Genomic DNA, 27,941 nt, shown 5'->3' on the forward strand with positions numbered 1-27,941 from the left:
AGTGAAATCACTGAGAGTGCAGCCTATCCAGTCACTAGGAGCCAGTGATATCACTGAGAGTGCAGCCTATCCAGTCACTAGGAGCCAGTGACATCACTGAGAGTGCAGCCTATCCAGTCACTAGGAACCAGTGACATCACTGAGAGCGCAGCCTATCCCTTCACTAGGAACCAGTGACATCACTGAGAGCGCAGCCTATCCAGTCACTAGGGACCAGTGACATCACTGAGAGTGCAGCCTATCCAGTCACTAGGAACCAGTGACATCACTGAGAGTGCGGCCTATCCAGTCACTATGAACCAGTGACATCACTGAGATTGCGGCCTATCCAGTCACTAGGAACCAGTGACATCACTGAGAGTGCAGCCTATCCAGTCACTAGGAACCAGTGACATCACTGAGAGTGCAGCCTATCCAGTCACTAGGAGCCAGTGACATCACTGAGAGTGCAGCCTGTCCAGTCACTAGGAACCAGTGACATCACTGAGAGTGCAGCCTATCCAGTCACTAGGAACCAGTGACATCACTGAGAGTGCAGCCTATCCAGTCACTAGGAGCCAGTGACATCACTGAGATTGCGGCCTATCCAGTCACTAGGAACCTTTGACATCACTGAGAGTGCAGCCTATCCAGTCACTAGGAACCAGTGACATCACTGAGAGTGCAGCCTATCCAGTCACTAGGAACCAGTGACATCACTGAGAGTGCAGCCTATCCAGTCACTAGGAACCAGTGATATCACTGAGAGTGCAGCCTATCCAGTCACTAGGAACCAGTGACATCACTGAGAGTGCAGCCTATCCAGTCACTAGGAACCAGTGATATCACTGAGAGTGCAGCCTATCCAGTCACTAGGAACCAGTGACATCACTGAGATTGCGGCCTATCCAGTCACTAGGAACCAGTGACATCACTGAGAGTGCAGCCTATCCAGTCACTAGGAACCAGTGACATCACTGAGAGTGCAGCCTATCCATTCACTAGGAACCAGTGACATCACTGAGAGTGCAGCCTATCCAGTCACTAGGAGCCAGTGACATCACTGAGAGTGCAGCCTATCCAGTCACTAGGAACCAGTGACATCACTGAGAGTGCAGCCTATCCAGTCACTAGGAACCAGTGATATCACCGAGAGTGCAGCTTATCCAGTCACTAGGAACCAGTGTGTACATGGAGCCCGTTACCCTGGATTCTAACCAGAGCGTCTAAGACAATTTGTACTCCTTTGTGGCACAATATGAGGGAACTGGGTAAATGGCGATTAGCAGATTCCTAGTGGTTCTGATAATAATGAGGATAGTTATAGCTCAATGTTCCCTGGACTCTTCGCAGGGATGGAGTTGGCAGAAACTTCCCCTTTATATTAAATGTAACAGTCACAAGTGTATCAGTAAAAGTTCAAGGAAGGAATGTATTGTGTTAAAGCGTTTGATAATGGGGGAAGCTTTTTCTCCTAGGCAGATCCGACTTCCTATCTGTGATCATACCAAAGGATACTAGGGGGAGAATGAATGTCACATGATGGTATAGTGCGGGGACTGATGAAAGCCCAGATTTAGTTGGGGGGGAGGGGGGAAGGTACAGTTGTCTTGCGATGTTCTACACCCCCTGCCCCCGTATGACACCATTATTTAACGTCAGTGTTACTAACAATGCCCAGTAAGACCCCCCGACATTATCCTGCAGCAATGGTGGGTAACGGTCTTGGGGACAGATCTCTTGCTCATATTAGAGAGAGATTTATCTGTTGTGGAACTACAAGTCTCAGCATGATGAACCATAGACGGTCCTGCTATAGCCTGTGCCTGGTCGGTGTAGCAGGGTCAGCAGACACCGATACAGCCTGGAGGCGCAGGTTAAGGTAAGTGGCACAGGGGTAGGTGCCTGGGCAAAGTCTTTACATCTAACGTTGCACCAATCACTTCCTGATAACGCTGATGGCACAGTTGCTTTTCCTGTCTATACAAAGTGTTGCTTTGTATGACATAACTGAGTATCCTGGACCATGAACACTGTACACAGACAGACAGCAACTATAAGATACTGACTGGTACCGTACACCTCTGTAGGACGATCCTGGCACCCTGCGGGTATAATGATATGCAGGGAATTACCAGCAGCTCAGACCTAGGGGGTATAATAGTCCTGGATGGAGGGGGGCACTGACCTGGGGGGATATAATAGTCCTGGACGGAGGGGGGCACTGACCTGGGGGGGTATAATAGTCCTGGACGGAGGGGGGCGCTAACATGGGGGGATATAATAGTCCTGGACGGAGGGGGGCACGAACCGGGGGGTATAATAGTCCTGGACAAAGGGGGGCACTAACCTGGGGGGGAAGGGGGTATAATAACCTGATATAAGTATATGAGGGGGTTCTGTATAAGGGGGGGGGGGGTGCTGCATGCTCCTGGGGCAGAGAGGAGAGGAGTAGGGGGCAGTAACCTGACAGTGTAAAGGGGAGGGGGCAGTGTGATATATGATGGGGGTCAGTATGAGGGGGGGCGGTATTAGGGGAAGGGGCAGTATGAAGGGAGAGGGCAGTATAATATATGAGAGGAGGGGGCAGTATTAGGGGAGGGGTCAGTATGATATATGAGGGGAGGGGTCAGTATGATATATGATGGGAGGGGGCTGTATGTGGGGAGGGGGCAGTATGATATATGAGGGAGGGGTCAGTATGATATATGAGGGAAGAGGGCTGTATGAGGGGAGGGGTCAGTGTGATATATGATGGGAGGGGGCCGTATGTGGGGAGGGGGCAGTATGATATATGAGGGAGGGGTCAGTATGATATATGATGGGAGGGGGCTGTATGTGGGGAGGGGGCAGTATGATATATGAGGGAGGGGTCAGTATGATATATGAGGGAAGAGGGCTGTATGTGGGGAGGGGGCAGTATGATATATGAGGGAGGGGTCAGTATGATATATGAGGGAAGAGGGCTGTATGAGGGGAGGGGTCAGTGTGATATATGATGGGAGGGGGCCGTATGTGGGGAGGGGGCAGTATGATATATGAGGGAGGGGTCCGTATGTGGGGAGGGGGCAGTATGATATATGATGGGAGGGGGCAGTATGAGGTCAGTATGATATATGAGGGAAGGGGGCAGTATGATATATGAGGGGAGGGGGCAGTATGATATATGAGGGAAGGGGGCAGTATGATATATGAGGGAGGGGTCAGTATGATATATGAGGGAAGGGGGCAGTATGATATATGATGGGAGGGGGCAGTATGAGGTCAGTGTGATATATGAGGGAAGGGGGCAGTATGATATATGAGGGGAGGGGGGCCGTATGTGGAGAGGGGGCAGTATTAGGGGAGAGGTCAGTATGATATATGATGGGAGGGGGCCATATGTGGGGAGGGGGCAGTATAAGGTCAGTATGATATATGAGGGAAGGGGCAGTATGATATATGAGGGGAAGGGGGCAGTATGATATATGATGGGAGGGGGCCGTATGTGGGGAGGGGGCAATATGATATATGAGGGGAAGGGGGCAGTGTGATATATGAGGGAAGGGGGCAGTATGATATATGATGGGAGGGGGCAGTATGATATATGATGGGAGGGGGCCGTATGTGGGGAGGGGGCAGTATGATATATGATGGGAGGGGGCCGTAAGTGGGGAGGGGGCAGTATGAGGGCAGTGTGATATATGAGGGAGGGGTCAGTATGATATATGAGAGAAGGGGGCAGTGTGATATATGAGAGAAGGGGGCAGTATGATATATGATGGGAGGGGGGCCGTATGTGGGGAGGGGTCAGTATTAGGGGAGGTGGCCGTATGTGGGGAGGGGGCAGTATGAGGGCAGTATGATGTATGAGGGCAGTATGATATATGAGGGAGGGGTCAGTGTGATATATGAGGGAAGGGGGCAGTATGATATATGATAGGAGGGGGCCATATGTGGGGAGGGGTCAGTATGATATATGAGAGAAGGGGGCAGTGTGATATATGAGGGGAGGGGGCAGTATTAGGAGAGGGGTCAGTATGATATATGATGGGAGGGGGCAGTATGAGGGCAGTATGATATATGAGGGGAGGGGGCAGTATGATATATGAGGGAGGGGGATAGTGTGATATATGAGGAAGGAGGCAGTATGATATATGAGGGGAGGGGCAGTATGATATATGATGGGAGGGGTCAGTATGATATATGAGGGGAGGGGGCAGTATGATATATGAGGGAGGGGGATAGTGTGATATATGAGGAAGGGGGCAGTATGATATATGAGGGGAGGGGCAGTATGATATATGATGGGAGGGGTCAGTGTGATATATGAGGGAAGGGGGCAGTGTGATACATGAGGGAGGGGGCAGTATAATATATGAGAGGAGGGGGCAGTATTAGGGGAGGGGTCAGTATGATATATGATGGGAGGGGGCCGTATGATATATGAGGGGAGAAGGCAGTACGATATATGAGGGGAGGGGGCAGTATGATATATGATGGGAGGGTGCAGTATTAGGAGAGGGGTCAGTATGATATATGATGGGAGAGGGCAGTATTAGGGGAGTGGGAAGAGGGATATATGAGGGAGGGGGCCGTGTGATATATGAGGGAGGGGGCAGTATGAGGGGAGGGTGCAGTGTGATATATGAGGGAGGGTGCAGTGTGATATAAGGGGAGGGGGTAGTATTAGTGGAGAGGGCAGTATGATATATGAGGGAAGAGGGCAGTATTAGGGGAGGGGGCAGTATTAGGGAAGGGGGCAGAGTGATATATGAGGGAGGGGGCCGTGTGATATATGAGGGAGGGGGCAGTATGAGGGGAGGGTGCAGTGTGATATATGAGGGAGGGTGCAGTGTGATATAAGGGGAGGGGGTAGTATTAGTGGAGAGGGCAGTATGATATATGAGGAAAAGGGCAGTATTAGGGGAGGGGTCAGTATGATACATGAGGGAGGGGGCAATATGATATATGAGGGGAGGGGGCTGTATGTGGAGAGGGGGCAGTATGATATATGAGGGAAGGGGGCAGTATTAGGGGAGGGGTCAGTATGATATATGAGGGGAGGGGGCCGTATGTGGAGAGGGGGCAGTATGATATATGAGGGGAGGGGGCAGTATTAGGGGAGGGGTCAATATGATATATGAGGGGAGGGGGCCGTATGTGGAGAGGGGGCAGTATAATATATGAGGGGAGGGGTCAGTATGATACATGAGGGAGGGGGCAGTATGAGGGGAGAGGGTAGTATGATATTATGAGAGGAGGGGGCAGTATGATTGATACATGAGGGGAGGGGGTAGTATGATACATAGCGGAGGGAGCAGTGTGATACATGAGGAAGGGGGCAGTATGATATATGAGAGGAGGGGGCAGTATATGAGGAGGGGGTTGTCTTAGGGGAGGGGGCAGTATAATATATGAGTGGAGGGTGCAGTATGATTGATATATGAGGGAGGGGGCAGTATGATATATGAGGGAGGGGACAGTATGAGGGGAGGGGGCAGTATGAGGGAAGGGTGCAGTGTGATATAAGGGGAGGGGGTAGTATTAGGGGAGGGGGCAGTATTAGGGGAGGGTCAGTATGATACATGAGGGAGGGGGCTGTATGATATATGAGGGAAGGGGGCAGTATTAGGGGAGGGGGTAGTATGATATATGAGGGGAGGGGGAAGTGTGATATATGAGGGAGGGGCAGTGTGATATATGAGGGGAGGGGGCAATGTGAGGGAAGGGGGCAGTAGGAGGGGAGGGGGCAGTATGATATATGAGGGGAGGGGGCAGTGTGAGGGAAGGGGGCAGTGTGAGGGAAGGGGGCAGTATGATATATGAGGAGGGGGCAGTATGATATATGAGGGGGGGCAGTATGATATATGAGGGGAGCAGTGTGAGAGAAGGGGGCAGTGTGATATATGAGAGAGAGGGCAGTATGATATATGAGGAGGGGGCAGTATGATATATGAGGGGAGGGCAGTATGAGGGAAGGGGGCAGTGTGATATATGAGAGAGGGGGCAGTATAATATATGAGGGTGGGGGCAGTATGATATATGAGGGGAGGGGGCAGTGTGATATATGAGAGAGGGGGCAGTATAATATATGAGGGTGGGGGCAGTGTGATATATGAGAGAGGGGGCAGTATGATATATGAGGAGGGGGCAGTATGATATATGAGGGGGGGGGGCAGTATGATATATGAGGGGGGCAGTGTGAGAGAAGGGGGCAGTGTGATATATGAGAGAGAGGGCAGTATGATATATGAGGAGGGGGCAGTATGATATATGAGGAGGGGGCAGTATGATATATGAGGGGAGGGCATTGTGAGGGAAGGGGGCAGTGTGATATATGAGAGAGGGGGCAGTATAATATATGAGGGTGGGGGCAGTATGATATATGAGAGAGGGGGCAGTGTGAGGGGAGGGGGCAGTATGATATATGAGAGAAGGGAGCAGTGTGATATATGAGAGAGGGGGATGTGTGATATATGAGAGAGGGGGCAGTATGATATATGAGGAGGGGGCAGTATGATATATGAGGGGGGGCAGTGTGAGAGAAGGGGGCAGTGTGATATATGAGAGAGGGGGCAGTATGATATATGAGGGGGGGGGCAGTATGATATATGAGGAGGGGGCAGTATGATATATGAGGGGGGGCAGTATGATATATGAGGGGGGGGGCAGTGTGAGAGAGGGGGCAGTATGATATATGAGGAGGGGGCAGTATGATATATGAGGGGGGGCAGTGTGATATATGAGAGAGGGGGCAGTATGATATATGAGGGGGGGGCAGTGTGAGAGAAGGGGGCAGTGTGATATATGAGAGAGGGGGCAGTATGCTATATGAGGGGGGCAGTATGATATATGAGGGGGGGGCAGTATGATATATGAGAGAGGGTGCAGTGTGATATATGAGGGGGGGCAGTGTGATATATGAGGGAGGGGGCAGTGTGATATATGAGGGGGGGCAGTATAATATATGAGGGAGGGGGAGGTATGATATATGAGGGGGGGGCAGTATAATATATGAGAGAGGGGGCAGTATGATATATGAGGGAGGGGGCAGTGTGATATATGAGGGGGTGCAGTATAATATATGAGGGAGGGGGCAGTATGAGGGAAGGGGGCAGTATGATATATGAGGAGGGGCAGTATGATATATGAGGGGGGGGCAGTGTGAGAGAAGGGGGCAGTGTGATATATGAGAGAGAGGGCAGTATGATATATGAGGGGGGGCAGTCTGATATATGAGGGGGGGCAGTGTGAGAGAAGGGGGCAGTATGATATATGAGGGGGGGGGCAGTATGATATATGAGAGAGGGGGCAGTATGATATATGAGGGGGGGGCAGTATGATATATGAGAGAGGGGGCAGTATGATATATGAGGGGGGGCAGTATAATATATTAGGTAAGAGGGCAGTATGATATATGAGAGAGGGGGCAGTGTGATATATGAGGGGGGGCAGTATGATATATTAGGGAAGGGGGCAGTATGATATATGAGAGAGGGAGCAGTGTGATATATGAGGGGGGGGCAGTGTGATATATGAGGGGGGGCAGTATGATATATGAGAGAGGGGGCAGTATGATATATGAGAGAGGGGGCAGTGTGATATATGAGGAGGGGGCAGTATAATATATGAGGGGAGGGGGCAGTGTGATATATGAGGGAGGGGGCAGTGTGATATATGAGGGGGGCAGTATAATATATTAGGGAATGGGGCAGTATGATATATGAGAGATGGGGCAGTATGATATATGAGGGGGGGCAGGATGATATATGAGAGAGGGGGCAGTGTGATATATGAGGGGGGCAGTATAATATATTAGGGAAGGGGGCAGTATGATATATGAGAGAGGGGGCAGTGTGATATATGAGGGGGGGGTAGTGTGATATATGAGGGGGGGGCAGTATGATATATTAGGGAAGGGGGCAGTATGATATATGAGAGAGGGGGCAGTGTGATATATGAGGGGGGGGCAGTGTGATATATGAGGGAGGGGGCAGTATGATATATGAGAGAGGGGGCAGTATGATATATGAGGGGGGGGGCAGTATAATATATTAGGGAAGGGGGCAGTATGATATATGAGGGGGGGGCAGTATGATATATGAGAGAAGGGGCAGTGTGATATATGAGGGGAGGGGGCAGTATATGAGGGAGGGGGCAGTATGATATATGAGGGGGGGCAGTATAATATATTAGGGGAGGGGGCAGTGTGATATATGAGGGAGGGGGCAGTGTGATATATGAGGGGGGGCAGTATAATATATTAGGGGAGGGGGCAGTATGATATATGAGAGAGGGGGCAGTGTGATATATGAGGGGGGGGGGGCAGTGTGATATATGAGGGGGGGGGCAGTATGATATATGAGAGAGGGGGCAGTGTGATATATGAGGGGGGGGCAGTGTGATATATGAGGGGGGGCAGTATGATATATGAGAGAGGGGGCAGTATGATATATGAGGGGGGGGGGGCAGTATGATATATGAGAGAGGGGGCAGTGTGATATATGAGGGGGGGCAGTATAATATATTAGGGAAGGGGGCAGTGTGATATATGAGAGAGGGGGCAGTGTGATATATGAGGGGGGGCAGTGTGATATATGAGGGGGGGCAGTATGATATATGAGAGAGGGGGCAGTGTGATATATGAGGGGGGGGCAGTGTGATATATGAGGGGGGGCAGTATGATATATGAGAGAGGGGGCAGTATGATATATGAGGGGGGGGCAGTATGATATATGAGAGAGGGGGCAGTGTGATATATGAGGGGGGGCAGTATAATATATTAGGGAAGGGGGCAGTGTGATATATGAGGGGGGGGCAGTATGATATATGAGGGGAGGGCAGTGTGATATATGAGGGAGGGGGCAGTATGATATATGAGGGGAGGGCAGTGTGATATATGAGGGGGGGCAGTGTGATATATGAGGGGAGGGCAGTGTGATATATGAGGGGGGCAGTGTGATATATGAGGGGAGGGGGCAGTATGATATATGAGGGGGGGCAGTATGATATATGAGGGGAGGGGGCAGTATGATATCTGAGGAGGGGGCAGTATGATATATGAGAGGGGGCAGTATGATATATGAGGGGAGGGCAGTGTGATATATGAGGGGGGGGCAGTATAATATATGAGGGGGGGGCAGTATGATATATGAGGGGGGGCAGTATGATATCTGAGGAGGGGGCAGTATGATATATGAGAGGGGGCAGTATGATATATGAGGGGAGGGCAGTATATGAGGGAGGGGGCAGTGTGATATATGAGGCGGGGGGGCAGTATGATATATGAGGGGAGGGGGCAGTATATGAGGGGGCAGTATGATATATGAGGGGAGGGGGCAGTATGATATATGAGGGGGGGGGCAGTATGATATATGAGAGGGGGCAGTATGATATATGAGGGGAGGGCAGTATATGAGGGAGGGGGCAGTGTGATATATGAGGCGGGGGGGCAGTATGATATATGAGGGGAGGGGGCAGTATATGAGGGAGGGGGCAGTATGATATATGAGGGGAGGGGGCAGTATGATATATGAGGGGAGGGGGCAGTATGATATATGAGGGGAGGGGGCAGTATGATATATGAGGGGGGGGGGGGGCAGTATGATATATGAGAGGGGGCAGTATGATATATAAGGGGGGGGCAGTGTGAGAGAAGGGGGCAGTGTGATATATGAGAGAGGGGGCAGTGTGATATATGAGGGGAGGGGGCAGTATGATATATGAGGGGGGGGCAGTATGATATATGAGGGGAGGGGGCAGTATGATATCTGAGGAGGGGGCAGTATGATATATGAGGGGAGGGCAGTGTGATATATGAGGGGGGGCAGTATAATATATGAGGGGGGGCAGTATGATATATGAGGGGGGGCAGTATGATATCTGAGGAGGGGGCAGTATGATATATGAGAGGGGGCAGTATGATATATAAGGGGGGCAGTGTGAGAGAAGGGGGCAGTGTGATATATGAGGGGGGGCAGTGTGATATATAAGGGGGGGCAGTGTGATATATGAGGGGGGGCAGTGTGATATATGAGAGAGGGGGCAGTGTGATATATGAGGGGGGGCAGTATAATATATTAGGGGAGGGGCAGTATGATATTAGGGAGGAGTCAGCTCTCTCCGCCCCTCCCCCTCACACCATGTGGATCCTCCTGCTCCCTCTCGGGCTCCTGCTCCTGGCTCTCCTGTGGCCCCGGGGGCCCCGCCGGGCCCGGCTCCTCCTGCAGGACGCCGCCTTCTCCCTCAGGGCCGCCCGGCTGAAGCGCTCGGTCCGGGGCTGGATGGGGTCGGGGGCCGTGTCCCTGCCGGGGCTCTTCCAGCTGCAGCTCCGGAGCCGCCCGGACTCCGTCCTGATCCGGTACCGGGAGCAGCGTGTGAGCTACCGGCAGCTGGAGGCCCGGAGCAACCGGGGGGCCCAGGCCCTGCGGCCGGCGCTGGCCCCCGGGGACACTGTGGCCCTAATGCTGGGCAATGAGCCCCGGTTCCTGGAGGCCTGGCTGGGACTGAGCAAGCTGGGGGTGGTGGTGGCCTTCCTGAATACTAATGTGCGGAGAGGGGCCCTAATCCACTGCCTGGGGGCCAGCGGGGCCCGGGGGCTCCTCACTAGTCCGGGTATGTATTATATTATATATATTGTATGTATATCACCTCCTAGTACACTGCCTGGGGGCCAGCGGGGCCCGGGGGCTCCTCACTAGTCCGGGTATGTGTTATATTATATATATTGTATGTATATCACCTCCTAGTACACTGCCTGGGGGCCAGCGGGGCCCGGGGGCTCCTCACTAGTCCGGGTATGTATTATATTATATATATTGTATGTATATCACCTCCTAGTACACTGCCTGGGGGCCCAGGGGCTCCTCACCAGCCCGGGTATGTATTATATTATATATATTGTATGTATATCACCTCCTAGTACACTGCCTGGGGGCCAGCGGGGCCCGGGGGCTCCTCACCAGCCCGGGTATGTATTATATTATATATATTATATGTATATCACCTCCTAGTACACTGCCTGGGGGCCAGCGGGGCCCGGGGCTCCTCACCAGCCCGGGTATGTGTTATATTATATATATTATATGTATATCACCTCCTAGTACACTGCCTGGGGGCCAGCGGGGCCCGGGGGCTCCTCACCAGCCCGGGTATGTGTTATATTATATATATTATATGTATATCACCTCCTAGTACACTGCCTGGGGGCCAGCGGGGCCCGGGGGCTCCTCACTAGTCCGGGTATGTGTTATATTATATGTATATCACCTCCTAGTACACTGCCTGGGGGCCAGCGGGGCCCGGGGGCTCCTCACCAGCCCGGGTATGTATTATATTATATATATTATATGTATATCACCTCCTAGTACACTGCCTGAAGGCCAGCGGGGCCCGGGGGCTCCTCACCAGCCCGGGTATGTGTTATATTATATATATTATATGTATATCACCTCCTAGTACACTGCCTGGGGGCCAGCGGGGCCCGGGGGCTCCTCACCAGCCCGGGTATGTATTATATTATATATATTATATGTATATCACCTCCTAGTACACTGCCTGGGGGCCAGCGGGGCCCGGGGGCTCCTCACCAGCCCGGGTATGTGTTATGTTATATATATTATATGTATATCACCTCCTAGTACACTGCCTGGGGGCCAGCGGGGCCCGGGGGCTCCTCACTAGTCCGGGTATGTGTTATATTATATATATTATATGTATACCACCTCCTAGTACACTGCCTGGGGGCCAGCGGGGCCCGGGGGCTCCTCACTAGTCCGGGTATGTATTATATTATATATATTATATGTATATCACCTCCTAGTACACTGCCTGGGGGCCAGCGGGGCCCGGGGGCTCCTCACTAGTCCGGGTATGTGTTATATTATATATATATTATATGTATATCACCTCCTAGTACACTGCCTGGGGGCCAGCGGGGCCCAGGGGCTCCTCACTAGTCCGGGTATGTATTATATTATATATATTATATGTATATCACCTCCTAGTACACTACCTGGGGGCCAGCGGGGCCCGGGGCTCCTCACTAGTCTGGGTATGTATTATATTATATATATTATATGTATATCACCTCCTAGTACACTGCCTGGGGGCCAGCGGGGCCCGGGGGCTCCTCACCAGCCCGGGTATGTATTATATTATATATATTATATGTATATCACCTCCTAGTACACTGCCTGGGGGCCAGCGGGGCCCGGGGGCTCCTCACCAGCCCGGGTATGTATTATATTATATATATTATATGTATATCACCTCCTAGTACACTACCTGGGGGCCAGCGGGGCCCGGGGGCTCCTCACCAGCCCGGGTATGTATTATATTATATATATTATATGTATATCACCTCCTAGTACACTGCCTGGGGGCCAGCGGGGCCCGGGGATCCTCACTAGTCTGGGTATGTATTATATTATATATATTATATGTATATCACCTCCTAGTACACTACCTGGGGGCCAGCGGGGCCCGGGGGCTCCTCACCAGCCCGGGTATGTATTATATTATATATATTATATGTATATCACCTCCTAGTACACTGCCTGGGGGCCAGCGGGGCCCCGGGCTCCTCACTAGTCTGGGTATGTATTATATTATATATATTATATGTATATCACCTCCTAGTACACTGCCTGGGGGCCAGCTGGGCCCGGGGGCTCCTCACTAGTCTGGTAATGTATTATATTATATATATTATATGTATATCACCTCCTAGTACACTGCCTGGGGGCCAGCGGGGCCCGGGGGCTCCTCACCAGCCCGGGTATGTGTCATATTATATATATTATATGTATATCACCTCCTAGTACTCTGCCTGGGGGCCAGTGGGGCCCGTGGGCTCCTCACCAGCCCGGGTATGTGTTATATTATATATATTATATGTATATCACCTCCTAGTACACTGCCTGGGGGCCAGCGGGGCCCGGGGGCTCCTCACCAGCCCGGGTATGTATTATATTATATATATTATATGTATATCACCTCCTAGTACACTGCCTGGGGGCCAGCAGGGCCCGGGGCTCCTCACTAGTCTGGGTATGTATTATATTATATATATTATATGTATATCACCTCCTAGTACACTGCCTGGGGGCCAGCGGGGCCCGGGGGCTCCTCACCAGCCCGGGTATGTATTATATTATATATATTATATGTATATCACCTCCTAGTACACTACCTGGGGGCCAGCAGGGCCCGGGGGCTCCTCACCAGCCCGGGTATGTATAATATTATATATATTATATGTATATCACCTCCTAGTACACTGCCTGGGGGCCAGCGGGGCCCGGGGGCTCCTCACTAGTCCGGGTATGTATTATATTATATATATTATATGTATATCACCTCCTAGTACACTGCCTGGGGGCCAGCGGGGCCCGGGGCTCCTCACCAGCCCGGGTATGTGTTATATTATATATATTATATGTATATCACCTCCTAGTACACTGCCTGGGGGCCAGCGGGGCCCGGGGGCTCCTCACCAGCCCGGGTATGTGTTATATTATATATATTATATGTATATCACCTCCTAGTACACTGCCTGGGGGCCAGCGGGGCCCGGGGGCTCCTCACTAGTCCGGGTATGTGTTATATTATATGTATATCACCTCCTAGTACACTGCCTGGGGGCCAGCGGGGCCCGGGGGCTCCTCACCAGCCCGGGTATGTATTATATTATATATATTATATGTATATCACCTCCTAGTACACTGCCTGAAGGCCAGCGGGGCCCGGGGGCTCCTCACCAGCCCGGGTATGTGTTATATTATATATATTATATGTATATCACCTCCTAGTACACTGCCTGGGGGCCAGCGGGGCCCGGGGGCTCCTCACCAGCCCGGGTATGTATTATATTATATATATTATATGTATATCACCTCCTAGTACACTGCCTGGGGGCCAGCGGGGCCCGGGGGCTCCTCACCAGCCCGGGTATGTGTTATGTTATATATATTATATGTATATCACCTCCTAGTACACTGCCTGGGGGCCAGCGGGGCCCGGGGGCTCCTCACTAGTCCGGGTATGTGTTATATTATATATATTATATGTATACCACCTCCTAGTACACTGCCTGGGGGCCAGCGGGGCCCGGGGGCTCCTCACTAGTCCGGGTATGTATTATATTATATATATTATATGTATATCACCTCCTAGTACACTGCCTGGGGGCCAGCGGGGCCCGGGGGCTCCTCACTAGTCCGGGTATGTGTTATATTATATATATATTATATGTATATCACCTCCTAGTACACTGCCTGGGGGCCAGCGGGGCCCAGGGGCTCCTCACTAGTCCGGGTATGTATTATATTATATATATTATATGTATATCACCTCCTAGTACACTACCTGGGGGCCAGCGGGGCCCGGGGCTCCTCACTAGTCTGGGTATGTATTATATTATATATATTATATGTATATCACCTCCTAGTACACTGCCTGGGGGCCAGCGGGGCCCGGGGGCTCCTCACCAGCCCGGGTATGTATTATATTATATATATTATATGTATATCACCTCCTAGTACACTGCCTGGGGGCCAGCGGGGCCCGGGGGCTCCTCACCAGCCCGGGTATGTATTATATTATATATATTATATGTATATCACCTCCTAGTACACTACCTGGGGGCCAGCGGGGCCCGGGGGCTCCTCACCAGCCCGGGTATGTATTATATTATATATATTATATGTATATCACCTCCTAGTACACTGCCTGGGGGCCAGCGGGGCCCGGGGATCCTCACTAGTCTGGGTATGTATTATATTATATATATTATATGTATATCACCTCCTAGTACACTACCTGGGGGCCAGCGGGGCCCGGGGGCTCCTCACCAGCCCGGGTATGTATTATATTATATATATTATATGTATATCACCTCCTAGTACACTGCCTGGGGGCCAGCGGGGCCCGGGGCTCCTCACTAGTCTGGGTATGTATTATATTATATATATTATATGTATATCACCTCCTAGTACACTGCCTGGGGGCCAGCTGGGCCCGGGGGCTCCTCACTAGTCTGGTAATGTATTATATTATATATATTATATGTATATCACCTCCTAGTACACTGCCTGGGGGCCAGCGGGGCCCGGGGGCTCCTCACCAGCCCGGGTATGTGTCATATTATATATATTATATGTATATCACCTCCTAGTACTCTGCCTGGGGGCCAGTGGGGCCCGTGGGCTCCTCACCAGCCCGGGTATGTGTTATATTATATATATTATATGTATATCACCTCCTAGTACACTGCCTGGGGGCCAGCGGGGCCCGGGGGCTCCTCACCAGCCCGGGTATGTATTATATTATATATATTATATGTATATCACCTCCTAGTACACTGCCTGGGGGCCAGCAGGGCCCGGGGCTCCTCACTAGTCTGGGTATGTATTATATTATATATATTATATGTATATCACCTCCTAGTACACTGCCTGGGGGCCAGCGGGGCCCGGGGGCTCCTCACCAGCCCGGGTATGTATTATATTATATATATTATATGTATATCACCTCCTAGTACACTACCTGGGGGCCAGCAGGGCCCGGGGGCTCCTCACCAGCCCGGGTATGTATAATATTATATATATTATATGTATATCACCTCCTAGTACACTGCCTGGGGGCCAGCGGGGCCCGGGGGCTCCTCACTAGTCCGGGTATGTATTATATTATATATATTATATGTATATCACCTCCTAGTACACTGCCTGGGGGCCAGCGGGGCCCGGGGCTCCTCACCAGCCCGGGTATGTGTTATATTATATATATTATATGTATATCACCTCCTAGTACACTGCCTGGGGGCCAGCGGGGCCCGGGGGCTCCTCACCAGCCCGGGTATGTGTTATATTATATATATTATATGTATATCACCTCCTAGTACACTGCCTGGGGGCCAGCGGGGCCCGGGGGCTCCTCACTAGTCCGGGTATGTGTTATATTATATGTATATCACCTCCTAGTACACTGCCTGGGGGCCAGCGGGGCCCGGGGGCTCCTCACCAGCCCGGGTATGTATTATATTATATATATTATATGTATATCACCTCCTAGTACACTGCCTGAAGGCCAGCGGGGCCCGGGGGCTCCTCACCAGCCCGGGTATGTGTTATATTATATATATTATATGTATATCACCTCCTAGTACACTGCCTGGGGGCCAGCGGGGCCCGGGGGCTCCTCACCAGCCCGGGTATGTATTATATTATATATATTATATGTATATCACCTCCTAGTACACTGCCTGGGGGCCAGCGGGGCCCGGGGGCTCCTCACCAGCCCGGGTATGTGTTATGTTATATATATTATATGTATATCACCTCCTAGTACACTGCCTGGGGGCCAGCGGGGCCCGGGGGCTCCTCACTAGTCCGGGTATGTGTTATATTATATATATTATATGTATACCACCTCCTAGTACACTGCCTGGGGGCCAGCGGGGCCCGGGGGCTCCTCACTAGTCCGGGTATGTATTATATTATATATATTATATGTATATCACCTCCTAGTACACTGCCTGGGGGCCAGCGGGGCCCGGGGGCTCCTCACTAGTCCGGGTATGTGTTATATTATATATATATTATATGTATATCACCTCCTAGTACACTGCCTGGGGGCCAGCGGGGCCCAGGGGCTCCTCACTAGTCCGGGTATGTATTATATTATATATATTATATGTATATCACCTCCTAGTACACTACCTGGGGGCCAGCGGGGCCCGGGGCTCCTCACTAGTCTGGGTATGTATTATATTATATATATTATATGTATATCACCTCCTAGTACACTGCCTGGGGGCCAGCGGGGCCCGGGGGCTCCTCACCAGCCCGGGTATGTATTATATTATATATATTATATGTATATCACCTCCTAGTACACTGCCTGGGGGCCAGCGGGGCCCGGGGGCTCCTCACCAGCCCGGGTATGTATTATATTATATATATTATATGTATATCACCTCCTAGTACACTACCTGGGGGCCAGCGGGGCCCGGGGATCCTCACTAGTCTGGGTATGTATTATATTATATATATTATATGTATATCACCTCCTAGTACACTACCTGGGGGCCAGCGGGGCCCGGGGGCTCCTCACCAGCCCGGGTATGTATTATATTATATATATTATATGTATATCACCTCCTAGTACACTGCCTGGGGGCCAGCGGGGCCCGGGGCTCCTCACTAGTCTGGGTATGTATTATATTATATATATTATATGTATATCACCTCCTAGTACACTGCCTGGGGGCCAGCTGGGCCCGGGGGCTCCTCACTAGTCTGGTAATGTATTATATTATATATATTATATGTATATCACCTCCTAGTACACTGCCTGGGGGCCAGCGGGGCCCGGGGGCTCCTCACCAGCCCGGGTATGTGTCATATTATATATATTATATGTATATCACCTCCTAGTACTCTGCCTGGGGGCCAGTGGGGCCCGTGGGCTCCTCACCAGCCCGGGTATGTGTTATATTATATATATTATATGTATATCACCTCCTAGTACACTGCCTGGGGGCCAGCGGGGCCCGGGGGCTCCTCACCAGCCCGGGTATGTATTATATTATATATATTATATGTATATCACCTCCTAGTACACTGCCTGGGGGCCAGCAGGGCCCGGGGCTCCTCACTAGTCTGGGTATGTATTATATTATATATATTATATGTATATCACCTCCTAGTACACTGCCTGGGGGCCAGCGGGGCCCGGGGGCTCCTCACCAGCCCGGGTATGTATTATATTATATATATTATATGTATATCACCTCCTAGTACACTACCTGGGGGCCAGCAGGGCCCGGGGGCTCCTCACCAGCCCGGGTATGTATAATATTATATATATTATATGTATATCACCTCCTAGTACACTGCCTGGGGGCCAGCGGGGCCCGGGGGCTCCTCACTAGTCCGGGTATGTATTATATTATATATATTATATGTATATCACCTCCTAGTACACTGCCTGGGGGCCAGCGGGGCCCGGGATACATGTATCAGCTGTACTTGTGCATTGTATGTATATGGGGCAGATATTTATTGGACAGATTTGATTTTTCAGAGATTAACCCACAGTGATCATTGGTCACTTTAGCGCAGGTGAAGCCAGACGCACTTAAGCCGATGGGATTGGACAGTTTGTGTTGTGCTGGTAACAGATCTGATCTGCTGATGAAGTTTTGATGAAATTAACTTGGTCAGACATAGTATCATCTAATGGGAGAGATTTCTGTGAGCGCGATTCTCTGGTATCATCTCAGGGATCTGGTATTAGGGATCACCTGATAAGATCTGCAGGTCACACAGTACTCTGTGTCTGTACCTACCTCCCCCTCCCATGTTATATGCTGGAGGAGGGGGTGGGAGCTATTACCTCCTTCCTATACCCTCTGCCAGCATCATCATAATACTCCTCTATACCCTCTGCCAGCTTCATAATAATACTCCTCTATACCCTCTACCAGCTTCATAATAATACTCCTCTATACCCTCTACCAGCTTCATAATAATACTCCTCTATACCCTCTACCAGCTTCATAATAATACTACTCTATACCCTCTACCAGCTTCATAATAATACTCCTCTATACCCTCTGCCAGCTTCATAATAATACTCCTCTATACCCTCTACCAGCTTCATAATAATACTCCTCTATACCCTCTGCCAGCTTCATAATAATACTCCTCTATACCCTCTGCCAGCTTCATAATAATACTCCTCTATACCCTCTACCAGCTTCATAATAATACTCCTCTATACCCTCTGCCAGCTTCATAATAATACTCCTCTATACCCTCCACCAGCTTCATAATAATACTTCTCTATACCTCTACCAGCTTCATAATAATACTCCTCTATACCCTCTACGAGCTTCATAATAATACTCCCCTATAACCTCCACCAGCTTCATAATACTCCTCTATACCCTCCACCAGCTTCATAATAATACTCCTCTATACCCTCTACCAGCTTCATAATAATACTCCTCTATACCCTCTGCCAGCTTCATAATAATACTCCTCTATACCCTCCACCAGCTTCATAATAATACTCCTCTATACCCTCCACCAGCTTCATAATAATACTCCTCTATACCCTCTACCAGCTTCATAATAATACTCCTCTATACCCTCTACCAGCTCCATAATAATACTCCTCCATACCCTCTGCCAGCTTCATAATAATACTCCTCTATACCCTCTACCAGCTTCATAATAATACTCCTTTATACCCTCTACCTCCACCAGCTTCATAATAATACTTCTCTATAGCCTCTACCTCCACCAGCTTCATAATAATACTCATCTATACCCTCTGCCAGCTTCATAATAATACTCCTCTATACCCTCTACCAGCTTCAAAATAATACTCCTCTATACCCTCTGCCAGCTTGATAATAATACTCCTCTATACCCTCTACCAGCTTCATAATAATACTCCTCTATACCCTCTACCAGCTTCATAATAATACTCCTCTATACCCTCTGCCAGCTTCATAATAATACTCCTCTATACCCTCTGCCAGCTTCATAATAATACTCCTCTATACCTTCTACCAGCTTCATAATAATACTCCTCTATACCCTTTGCCAGCTTCATAATAATACTCCTCTATACCCTCCACCAGCTTCATAATAATACTTCTCTATACCTCTACCAGCTTCATAATAATACTCCTCTATACCCTCTACGAGCTTCATAATAATACTCCCCTATAACCTCCACCAGCTTCATAATACTCCTCTATACCCTCCACCAGCTTCATAATAATACTTCTCTATACCCTCTACCTCCACCAGCTTCATAATAATACTCATCTATACCCTCTGCCAGCTTCATAATAATACTCCTCTATACCCTCTACCAGCTTCAAAATAATACTCCTCTATACCCTCTGCCAGCTTCATAATAATACTCCTCTATACGCTTTACCAGCTTCATAATATTACTCCTCTATACCCTCTGCCAGCTTCATAATAATACTCCTCTATACCCTCTACCAGCTTCATAATAATACTCCTCTATACCCTCTACCAGCTTCATAATAATACTCCTCTATACCCTCTACCAGCTTCATAATAATACTCCTCTATACCCTCCACCAGCTTCATAATAATACTCCTTTATACCCTCTACCTCCACCAGCTTCATAATAATACTTCTCTATACCCTCTACCTCCACCAGCTTCATAATAATACTCATCTATACCCTCTGCCAGCTTCATAATAATACTCCTCTATACCCTCTACCAGCTTCAAAATAATACTCCTCTATACCCTCTGCCAGCTTCATAATAATACTCCTTTATACCCTCTACCTCCACCAGCTTCATAATAATACTTCTCTATACCCTCTACCTCCACCAGCTTCATAATAATACTCATCTATACCCTCTGCCAGCTTCATAATAATACTCCTCTATACCCTCTACCAGCTTCAAAATAATACTCCTCTATACCCTCTACCAGCTCCATAATAATACTGCTCTATACCCTCCACTAGCTTCATAATAATACTCCTCTATACCCTCTACCAGCTTCATAATAATACTTCTCTATACCCTCCACCAGCTTCATAATAATACTCCTCTTAACCATCCACTAGCTTCATAATAATACTCCTCTATACCCTCTACCAGCTTCATAATAATACTCCTCTATACCCTCTACCAGCTTCATAATAATACTCCTCTATACCCTCTACCTCCACCAGCTTCATAATAATACTCCTCTATACCCTCTACCAGCTTCATAATAATACTCCTCTATACATTCTACCAGCTTCATAATAGTACTCCTCTATACCCTCCACCAGCTTCATAATAATACTCCTCTATACCCTCCACCAGCTTCATAATAATACTCCTCTATACCCTCCGCCAGCTCCATAATAATACTCCTCTATACCCTCTGCCAGCTTCATAATAATACTCCTCTATACCCTCTACCAGCTTCATAATAATACTCCTCTATACCCTCTACCAGCTCCATAATAATACTCCTCTATACCCTCTGCCAGCTTCATAATAATACTCCTCTATACCCTCTGCCAGCTTCATAATAATACTCCTCTATACCCTCCGCCAGCTTCATAATAATACTCCTCTATACCCTCCGCCAGCTTCATAATAATACTCCTCTATACCCTCCGCCAGCTTCATAATAATACTCCTCTATACCCTCCGCCAGCTTCATAATAATACTCCTCTATACCCTCTACCAGCTCCATAATAATACTCCTCTATACCCTCTACCAGCTCCATAATAATACTCCTCTATACCCTCTGCCAGCTTCATAATAATACTCCTCTATACCCTCTACCAGCTTCATAATAATACTCCTCTATACCCTCTACCAGCTCCATAATAATACTCCTCTATACCCTCTACCAGCTTCATAATAATACTCCTCTATACCCTCTGCCAGCTTCATAATAATACTCCTCTATACCCTCTGCCAGCTTCATAATAATACTCCTCTATACCCTCTACCAGCTTCATAATAATACTCCTCTATACCCTCTACCAGCTCCATAATAATACTCCTCTATACCCTCTACCAGCTTCATAATAATACTCCTCTATACCCTCTGCCAGCTTCATAATAATACTCCTCTATACCCTCTACCAGCTTCATAATAATACTCCTCTATACCCTCTGCCAGCTTCATAATAATACTCCTCTATACCCTCTACCAGCTTCATAATAATACTCCTCTATACCCTCTGCCAGCTTCATAATAATACTCCTCTATACCCTCTGCCAGCTTCATAATAATACTCCTTTATACCCTCTACCAGCTCCATAATAATACTGCTCTATACCCTCCACTAGCTTCATAATAATACTCCTCTATACCCTCTACCAGCTTCATAATAATACTTCTCTATACCCTCCACCAGCTTCATAATAATACTCCTCTTAACCATCCACTAGCTTCATAATAATACTCCTCTATACCCTCTACCAGCTTCATAATAATACTCCTCTATACCCTCTACCAGCTTCATAATAATACTCCTCTATACCCTCTACCTCCACCAGCTTCATAATAATACTCCTCTATACCCTCTACCAGCTTCATAATAATACTCCTCTATACATTCTACCAGCTTCATAATAGTACTCCTCTATACCCTCCACCAGCTTCATAATAATACTCCTCTATACCCTCCACCAGCTTCATAATAATACTCCTCTATACCCTCCGCCAGCTCCATAATAATACTCCTCTATACCCTCTGCCAGCTTCATAATAATACTCCTCTATACCCTCTACCAGCTTCATAATAATACTCCTCTATACCCTCTACCAGCTCCATAATAATACTCCTCTATACCCTCCGCCAGCTTCATAATAATACTCCTCTATACCCTCCGCCAGCTTCATAATAATACTCCTCTATACCCTCCGCCAGCTTCATAATAATACTCCTCTATACCCTCCGCCAGCTTCATAATAATACTCCTCTATACCCTCCGCCAGCTTCATAATAATACTCCTCTATACCCTCCACCAGCTTCATAATAATACTCCTCTATACCCTCTACCAGCTCCATAATAATACTCCTCTATACCCTCTACCAGCTCCATAATAATACTCCTCTATACCCTCTGCCAGCTTCATAATAATACTCCTCTATACCCTCTACCAGCTTCATAATAATACTCCTCTATACCCTCTACCAGCTCCATAATAATACTCCTCTATACCCTCTACCAGCTTCATAATAATACTCCTCTATACCCTCTGCCAGCTTCATAATAATACTCCTCTATACCCTCTACCAGCTCCATAATAATACTCCTCTATACCCTCTACCAGCTTCATAATAATACTCCTCTATACCCTCTGCCAGCTTCATAATAATACTCCTCTATACCCTCTACCAGCTTCATAATAATACTCCTCTATACCCTCTGCCAGCTTCATAATAATACTCCTCTATACCCTCTACCAGCTTCATAATAATACTCCTCTATACCCTCTACCAGCTTCATAATAATACTCCTCTATACCCTCTGCCAGCTTCATAATAATACTCCTCTATACCCTCTGCCAGCTTCATAATAATACTCCTCTATACCCTCTACCAGCTTCATAATAATACTCCTCTATACCCTCTACCAGCTCCATAATAATACTCCTCTATACCCTCTACCAGCTTCATAATAATACTCCTCTATACCCTCTGCCAGCTTCATAATAATACTCCTCTATACCCTCTACCAGTTTCATAATAATACTACTCTATACCCTCTACCAGCTTCATAATAATACTCCTCTATACCCTCTACCAGCTTCATAATAATACTCCTCTATACCCTCTGCCTTTACCAGCTTCTTAATAATACTCCTCTATACCCTCCACCAGCTTCATAATAATACTCCTCTATACCCTTTACCAGCTTCATAATAATACTCCTCTATACCCTCTACCAGCTTCATAATAATACTCCTCTATACCCTATGCCTTTACCAGCTTCATAATAATTCTCATCTATACCCTCCACCAGCTTCATAATAATACTCCTCTATACCCTCTACCAGCTTCATAACAATACTCCTCTATACCCTCCACCAGCTTCATAATAATACTCCTCAGTACCTTCCACTTCTATATTTATGATAATGAGCCTCTATATCCTGTACGTCTATATATAAAGTTTATCAGTCTGTATGTAATACTATACTCCCTCGGCCTCTAGTGTCTCTTACAGTGTACGTTGTATCACTGGCCTGCTGGGAGCTCCAGCATCTGATAATTGTCTCCTCTGACCCTGCAGAGCTGTTTGATGCCGTCCTGGAGGTTCTGCCCGAGCTGCAGGCGATGGGAATCACAATCTGGGTGATGGGCCCCGGAGAGTACCCCGACGGGGTCATAAATCTACACGATCTGATGGAAGAGGCCTCGGAGAGCCCCCCACCGGCCCACCTGGGCGTTCCCCAGAACCCGACGGACACGGCCATCTGCATCTTCACCTCTGGGACCACAGGTTTGCCGAAAGCGGCTCGTATCAGCCACCTGAAGACGTTGATGTGCTGCGGGTTCTACCAGCTGTGCGGGGCGACCTCCGAGGATGTCATCTACATGTCGCTGCCCCTCTACCACAAGTCTGGGGCCCTGCTGGGCTTCGGGGGCTGCATGGGCATCGGTGAGTGGTCTGTGGTTGTGTGCAGTGCTGATTCCTCTCGCTGACCGCACACGAGGTGTGTGATCCCTACCCCGAGTTATTGCCTTCATCCGCTCTCCGTCTACCCCAGGGGCATCGCTGGTCCTTAAGGAGCGATTCTCAGCCAGTCAGTTCTGGAGCGACTGCCGCAAGTACAACGTGACAGTGTTTCAGTATATCGGGGAGCTGTGCCGATACCTCACCAACCAGCCACAGGTACTGACGCCTATAGTGCCACTGGTTCACTCTCTGCTATTCCACTGCAGCCACACTACTACTCCAGCACACACCAGTCCTACTGCATTACTCAGTGCTGGCCACCCCCCATATCGCTCTGCTCTCTTACACTCTGCAATTCTCCCTTTGTGATGTAGTGTGCTGAAGAGCGGGGACATAAGATCCATCTGGCCGCGGGCAGCGGTCTCCGTCCTGATGTCTGGAGAGACTTCACCAGTCGATTTGGGAATATCAAAATCTTTGAGACCTACGGTATGACTGAGTTCAACATCAGCTTCTTCAACTACACCGAGAACCCGGGAGCTGTGGGACGCGGCACCTTCATGTACAAGGTATTAGCCCCCGTCCTCTATTGCGGCACACACTTAACCCATGTAAGGCAGTCGTCTATACCCCCCGACAAATATTATATTTATCAGGGGGTAGATGGGACAGAGCAATGTTCTGCAGATCTCTACAAAGGTCAGTAATGTAATAATCTGCAGAATATATCACTTATCTGTCAGGGGGTAGATGGATCCCTGTCCTGGATGATAGACGTCTATAGTGTAATTTGCATTTCTGTATTTTTTCCCATGAAGAGTTTCTGCCCCTTTGATCTGATCCGGTACGACACCCAGCAGGGGGAGCCGGTGAGAGGAGTGGAGGGGAGGTGTGTGCGCACTGACACAGGTCTGTCCTTCTCTTAGTGATGGGATTGTGTTTGACTGTTCTGTATATAGCGCGGAGTCTATTGAGCTTCATACAGTCTTATATGAGTATTTTTGGGTCTGCAGGAGAGACTGGGCTGCTCGTCTCCCCAGTGACCCCCACCTCTCCCTTCCTGGGGTATGTCGGCAGCCGGGAGCTTTCGGAGAAGAAGCTTTTGAGAGACGTCTTCCAGGCTGGAGACTGTTACTTCAATACGGGAGACCTGATGATGCAAGACGATCTGGGCTTTGTGTATTTCCGAGACAGGACCGGGGACACATTTAGGTAAGTAGAGGAGAGTCCCGTCCCTCTCTCCTTACCTTACATCCCCATTGGCCTCTATTGACTTGTGTCTCCGTAGGTGGAAGGGCGAGAATGTAGCCACCACGGAAGTATCGGAACTGATGAGCGGACTGGAGTTCTTCCAAGAGGTCAACGTGTACGGAGTGGCCGTCCCAGGTAGCGCTGCGATTACACCGCTGTCCGTCGCCCACGTTTTAAGCGGCTTTCCGTCACGTGTGTTCTTCACGGCTGTCCCTCCTTGTCTCTCCCACTAGGACACGAAGGTCGGACCGGCATGGCGGCTTTCACCCTGCGCTCCGACCACGAGCTGGACTTGGATCGAGTCTTCATCCACGTGATGGAGTTTCTCCCCTCCTACGCCCGCCCGCGTTTCCTGAGGCTCATGGTTTGTATTCGTGTAGCAGGGATGTTTCCATGTATGACATACGTGTGCTCTATGTCACAGAGAGAAGACCTCACCTCTCTATTCTCTGTAACTCACATCAGGATGAAAGGGGAGAAAAATACGGTACAAATATTAAAGTACTGTAAAGTTGGCTCCAGATTGTACAGATGTCTCTAAACCACATAATTCTGGAGTCTGTTTTCGGTTATGTTACATAGAATGTTGGCCGATCCCATTATTGTCTGGAAGGAGCCTTTTTATTTTGCCTTGCGTGTTAATTTTGTGACAATTTATGAGAGTAGAGTTTTTTTGGGAGTAATTTGAAACCACGCAGGCTTTAGCTGAGTCCCTCATGTATTTGTTTTCCAATACATAAGACCCATCTACCCTGGCTGTGACTACAACTACACTGCTCTTACCATAAAGAACCTTTCCTTTGGTGGGCACTGGAATTACCTTTTCTTTCCTCTCGAAAGCTCAATCTTGCTAACTATATGTATTTTTCAAAGATTGATAAACCTGTTGCACCAAATGAACAGAATAAGTTCCCATGTTGGTTTTACTTTATTGTGGACTTGAAGTCCAAGGTGGAGTTAATTGCCTGAACTTCAGATTCAGGTTTTGTGGGTGTCCCCGGGTGGTACTGACCCTCTACCTCTATGCTGGACGTTGACTGCCCCCCCTGGTGGTACTGACCCTCTATCCCCACGCTAGACGGTGACTGCCCCCCTGCCTTGTGGTACTGACCCCTATCCCCACGCTAGACGGTAACTGTACCCCCCACCTCCTGGTGGTACTGACCCCTATCCCCATGCTAGACGGTGACTGTACTGACCCCCCTTCTGGTGGTACTGACTCTATCCATAACCTGCAGGAACATATGGATTCCACCGGGACTTTCAAACAGCAGAAACAGCGCCTGGTACAAGATGGCTTCTCCCCGTTGACCATTAAGGACCCTCTGTACCTGTTGGATGAGGTCTCCCGCACCTACCTGCCTCTCACCGAAGATCTGTATTCACGGATTATAGCCTCTGAATTCAGACTCTAACGGGGTTATATCCAGAAACGACGACGCCTCTTGACCCCAGAACCGTCCTCATCTGCCCGACCCATCTGTTTCGGACGTGACCAAGATACAGTGGAGCCGACCAGTGAGGCTGCCCGACACCCGAGACTCGCATTCATTATGTCAAATTCTGATACCTGTTACAAATGTTTAGACATCTGGCTCCCGCGGGTCCTGGTCGGGCCGGGGTCTTGTTCATTTTATGGGTCCAAGGTTGTGTCCATACTCTTTGTATTAGACCAGAAAGTATCATTTTCTATACTAGAAATAGAAGTATTTAGAGATAGTAGATCTCGTCGTTCCGAAAGCATTCCAAGTGGGGGAGATGATTGATAGTGGAGAAATATCCATGTTGGTCTATGCACCCGATACCCTACGCTCCTGATTCTGATAGATGGATGTTTATACAGAAAGGAAGCGGGTAAGCAGTAGGATAGAGACCCAGGGTACCAGTGTTATATAGAGACAGAACCAGCAGACCCAGAGTACCACTGTTATAACCTGCAGGAAACTCTAACGCTTTATACAAAGTTCTCATTGTTCCAAAATGTTATCTTGTTACTGAACGCAAAGCAGCTCCTGAAAGATGGCCGGCAACATATTTCTGATGATTGCACACTACAGGGCTGGTCCTGTTTGGAGTCTTGCTGACCTCTAGGTGTTGCTGTCTATGTAGAGGTTTCCTCTCCCATCCCATCCCATCCCATCCCATCCCATCCCATCCCATCCCATCCCATCCCATCCCATCCCATCCCATCCCATCCCATCCCATCCCATCCCATCCCATCCCATCCCATCCCATCCCATCCCATCCCATCCCATCCCATCCCATCCCATCCCATCCCATCCCATCCCATCCCATCCCATCCCATCCCATCCCATCCCATCCCATCCCATCCCATCCCATCCCCAGATCAATACACCAGTGAGGGCCCCTACTCACTACAAGGCAACTTTCTATAAATTTCTAGGTGTAAGAGCGACTCCCGATTGGTGTCGGTAGTCGTCCAATCAGAACCCGCTTCTCATTTCAGCCACAGGGAGGATTTCAGATCCCCTGTTGTGGTCTTGATTAAAATTTTGGTTTCGGAAT

The 27,941-nt window shown here is 49.0% G+C and overlaps 1 protein-coding gene across 1 annotated transcript; it reads left to right on the forward strand.

Annotated features, from left to right (window-relative positions):
- The first annotated feature begins 10,078 nt into the window (after positions 1–10,078).
- On the forward strand, positions 10,079–27,571 carry SLC27A3 (solute carrier family 27 member 3). Its single transcript, XM_075193146.1, has 9 exons — positions 10,079–10,575; positions 23,778–24,146; positions 24,256–24,380; positions 24,539–24,733; positions 24,983–25,073; positions 25,178–25,376; positions 25,453–25,550; positions 25,649–25,779; positions 26,654–27,571. The coding sequence occupies exons 1-9, from the start codon at positions 10,104–10,106 to the stop codon at positions 26,828–26,830; spliced, it is 1,857 nt and encodes a 618-aa protein (XP_075049247.1). The 5' UTR covers positions 10,079–10,103; the 3' UTR covers positions 26,831–27,571.
- The last annotated feature ends 370 nt before the right edge of the window (positions 27,572–27,941 follow it).

This window comes from Mixophyes fleayi, chromosome 12 (assembly GCF_038048845.1).
Source record: "Mixophyes fleayi isolate aMixFle1 chromosome 12, aMixFle1.hap1, whole genome shotgun sequence".
Classification (NCBI taxonomy): domain Eukaryota; kingdom Metazoa; phylum Chordata; class Amphibia; order Anura; family Limnodynastidae; genus Mixophyes; species Mixophyes fleayi.

Coding starts and splice junctions, on each gene's coding strand:
- SLC27A3 (XM_075193146.1), top strand. CDS start 10,104: ATGTGGATCCTCCTGCTCCCTCTCGGGCTCCTGCTCCTGGCTCTCCTG. Junction 10,576..23,777: donor GGGGCTCCTCACTAGTCCGG/GTATGTATTATA, acceptor CTGACCCTGCAG/AGCTGTTTGATGCCGTCCTG. Junction 24,734..24,982: donor GCGGCACCTTCATGTACAAG/GTATTAGCCCCC, acceptor TTTCCCATGAAG/AGTTTCTGCCCCTTTGATCT.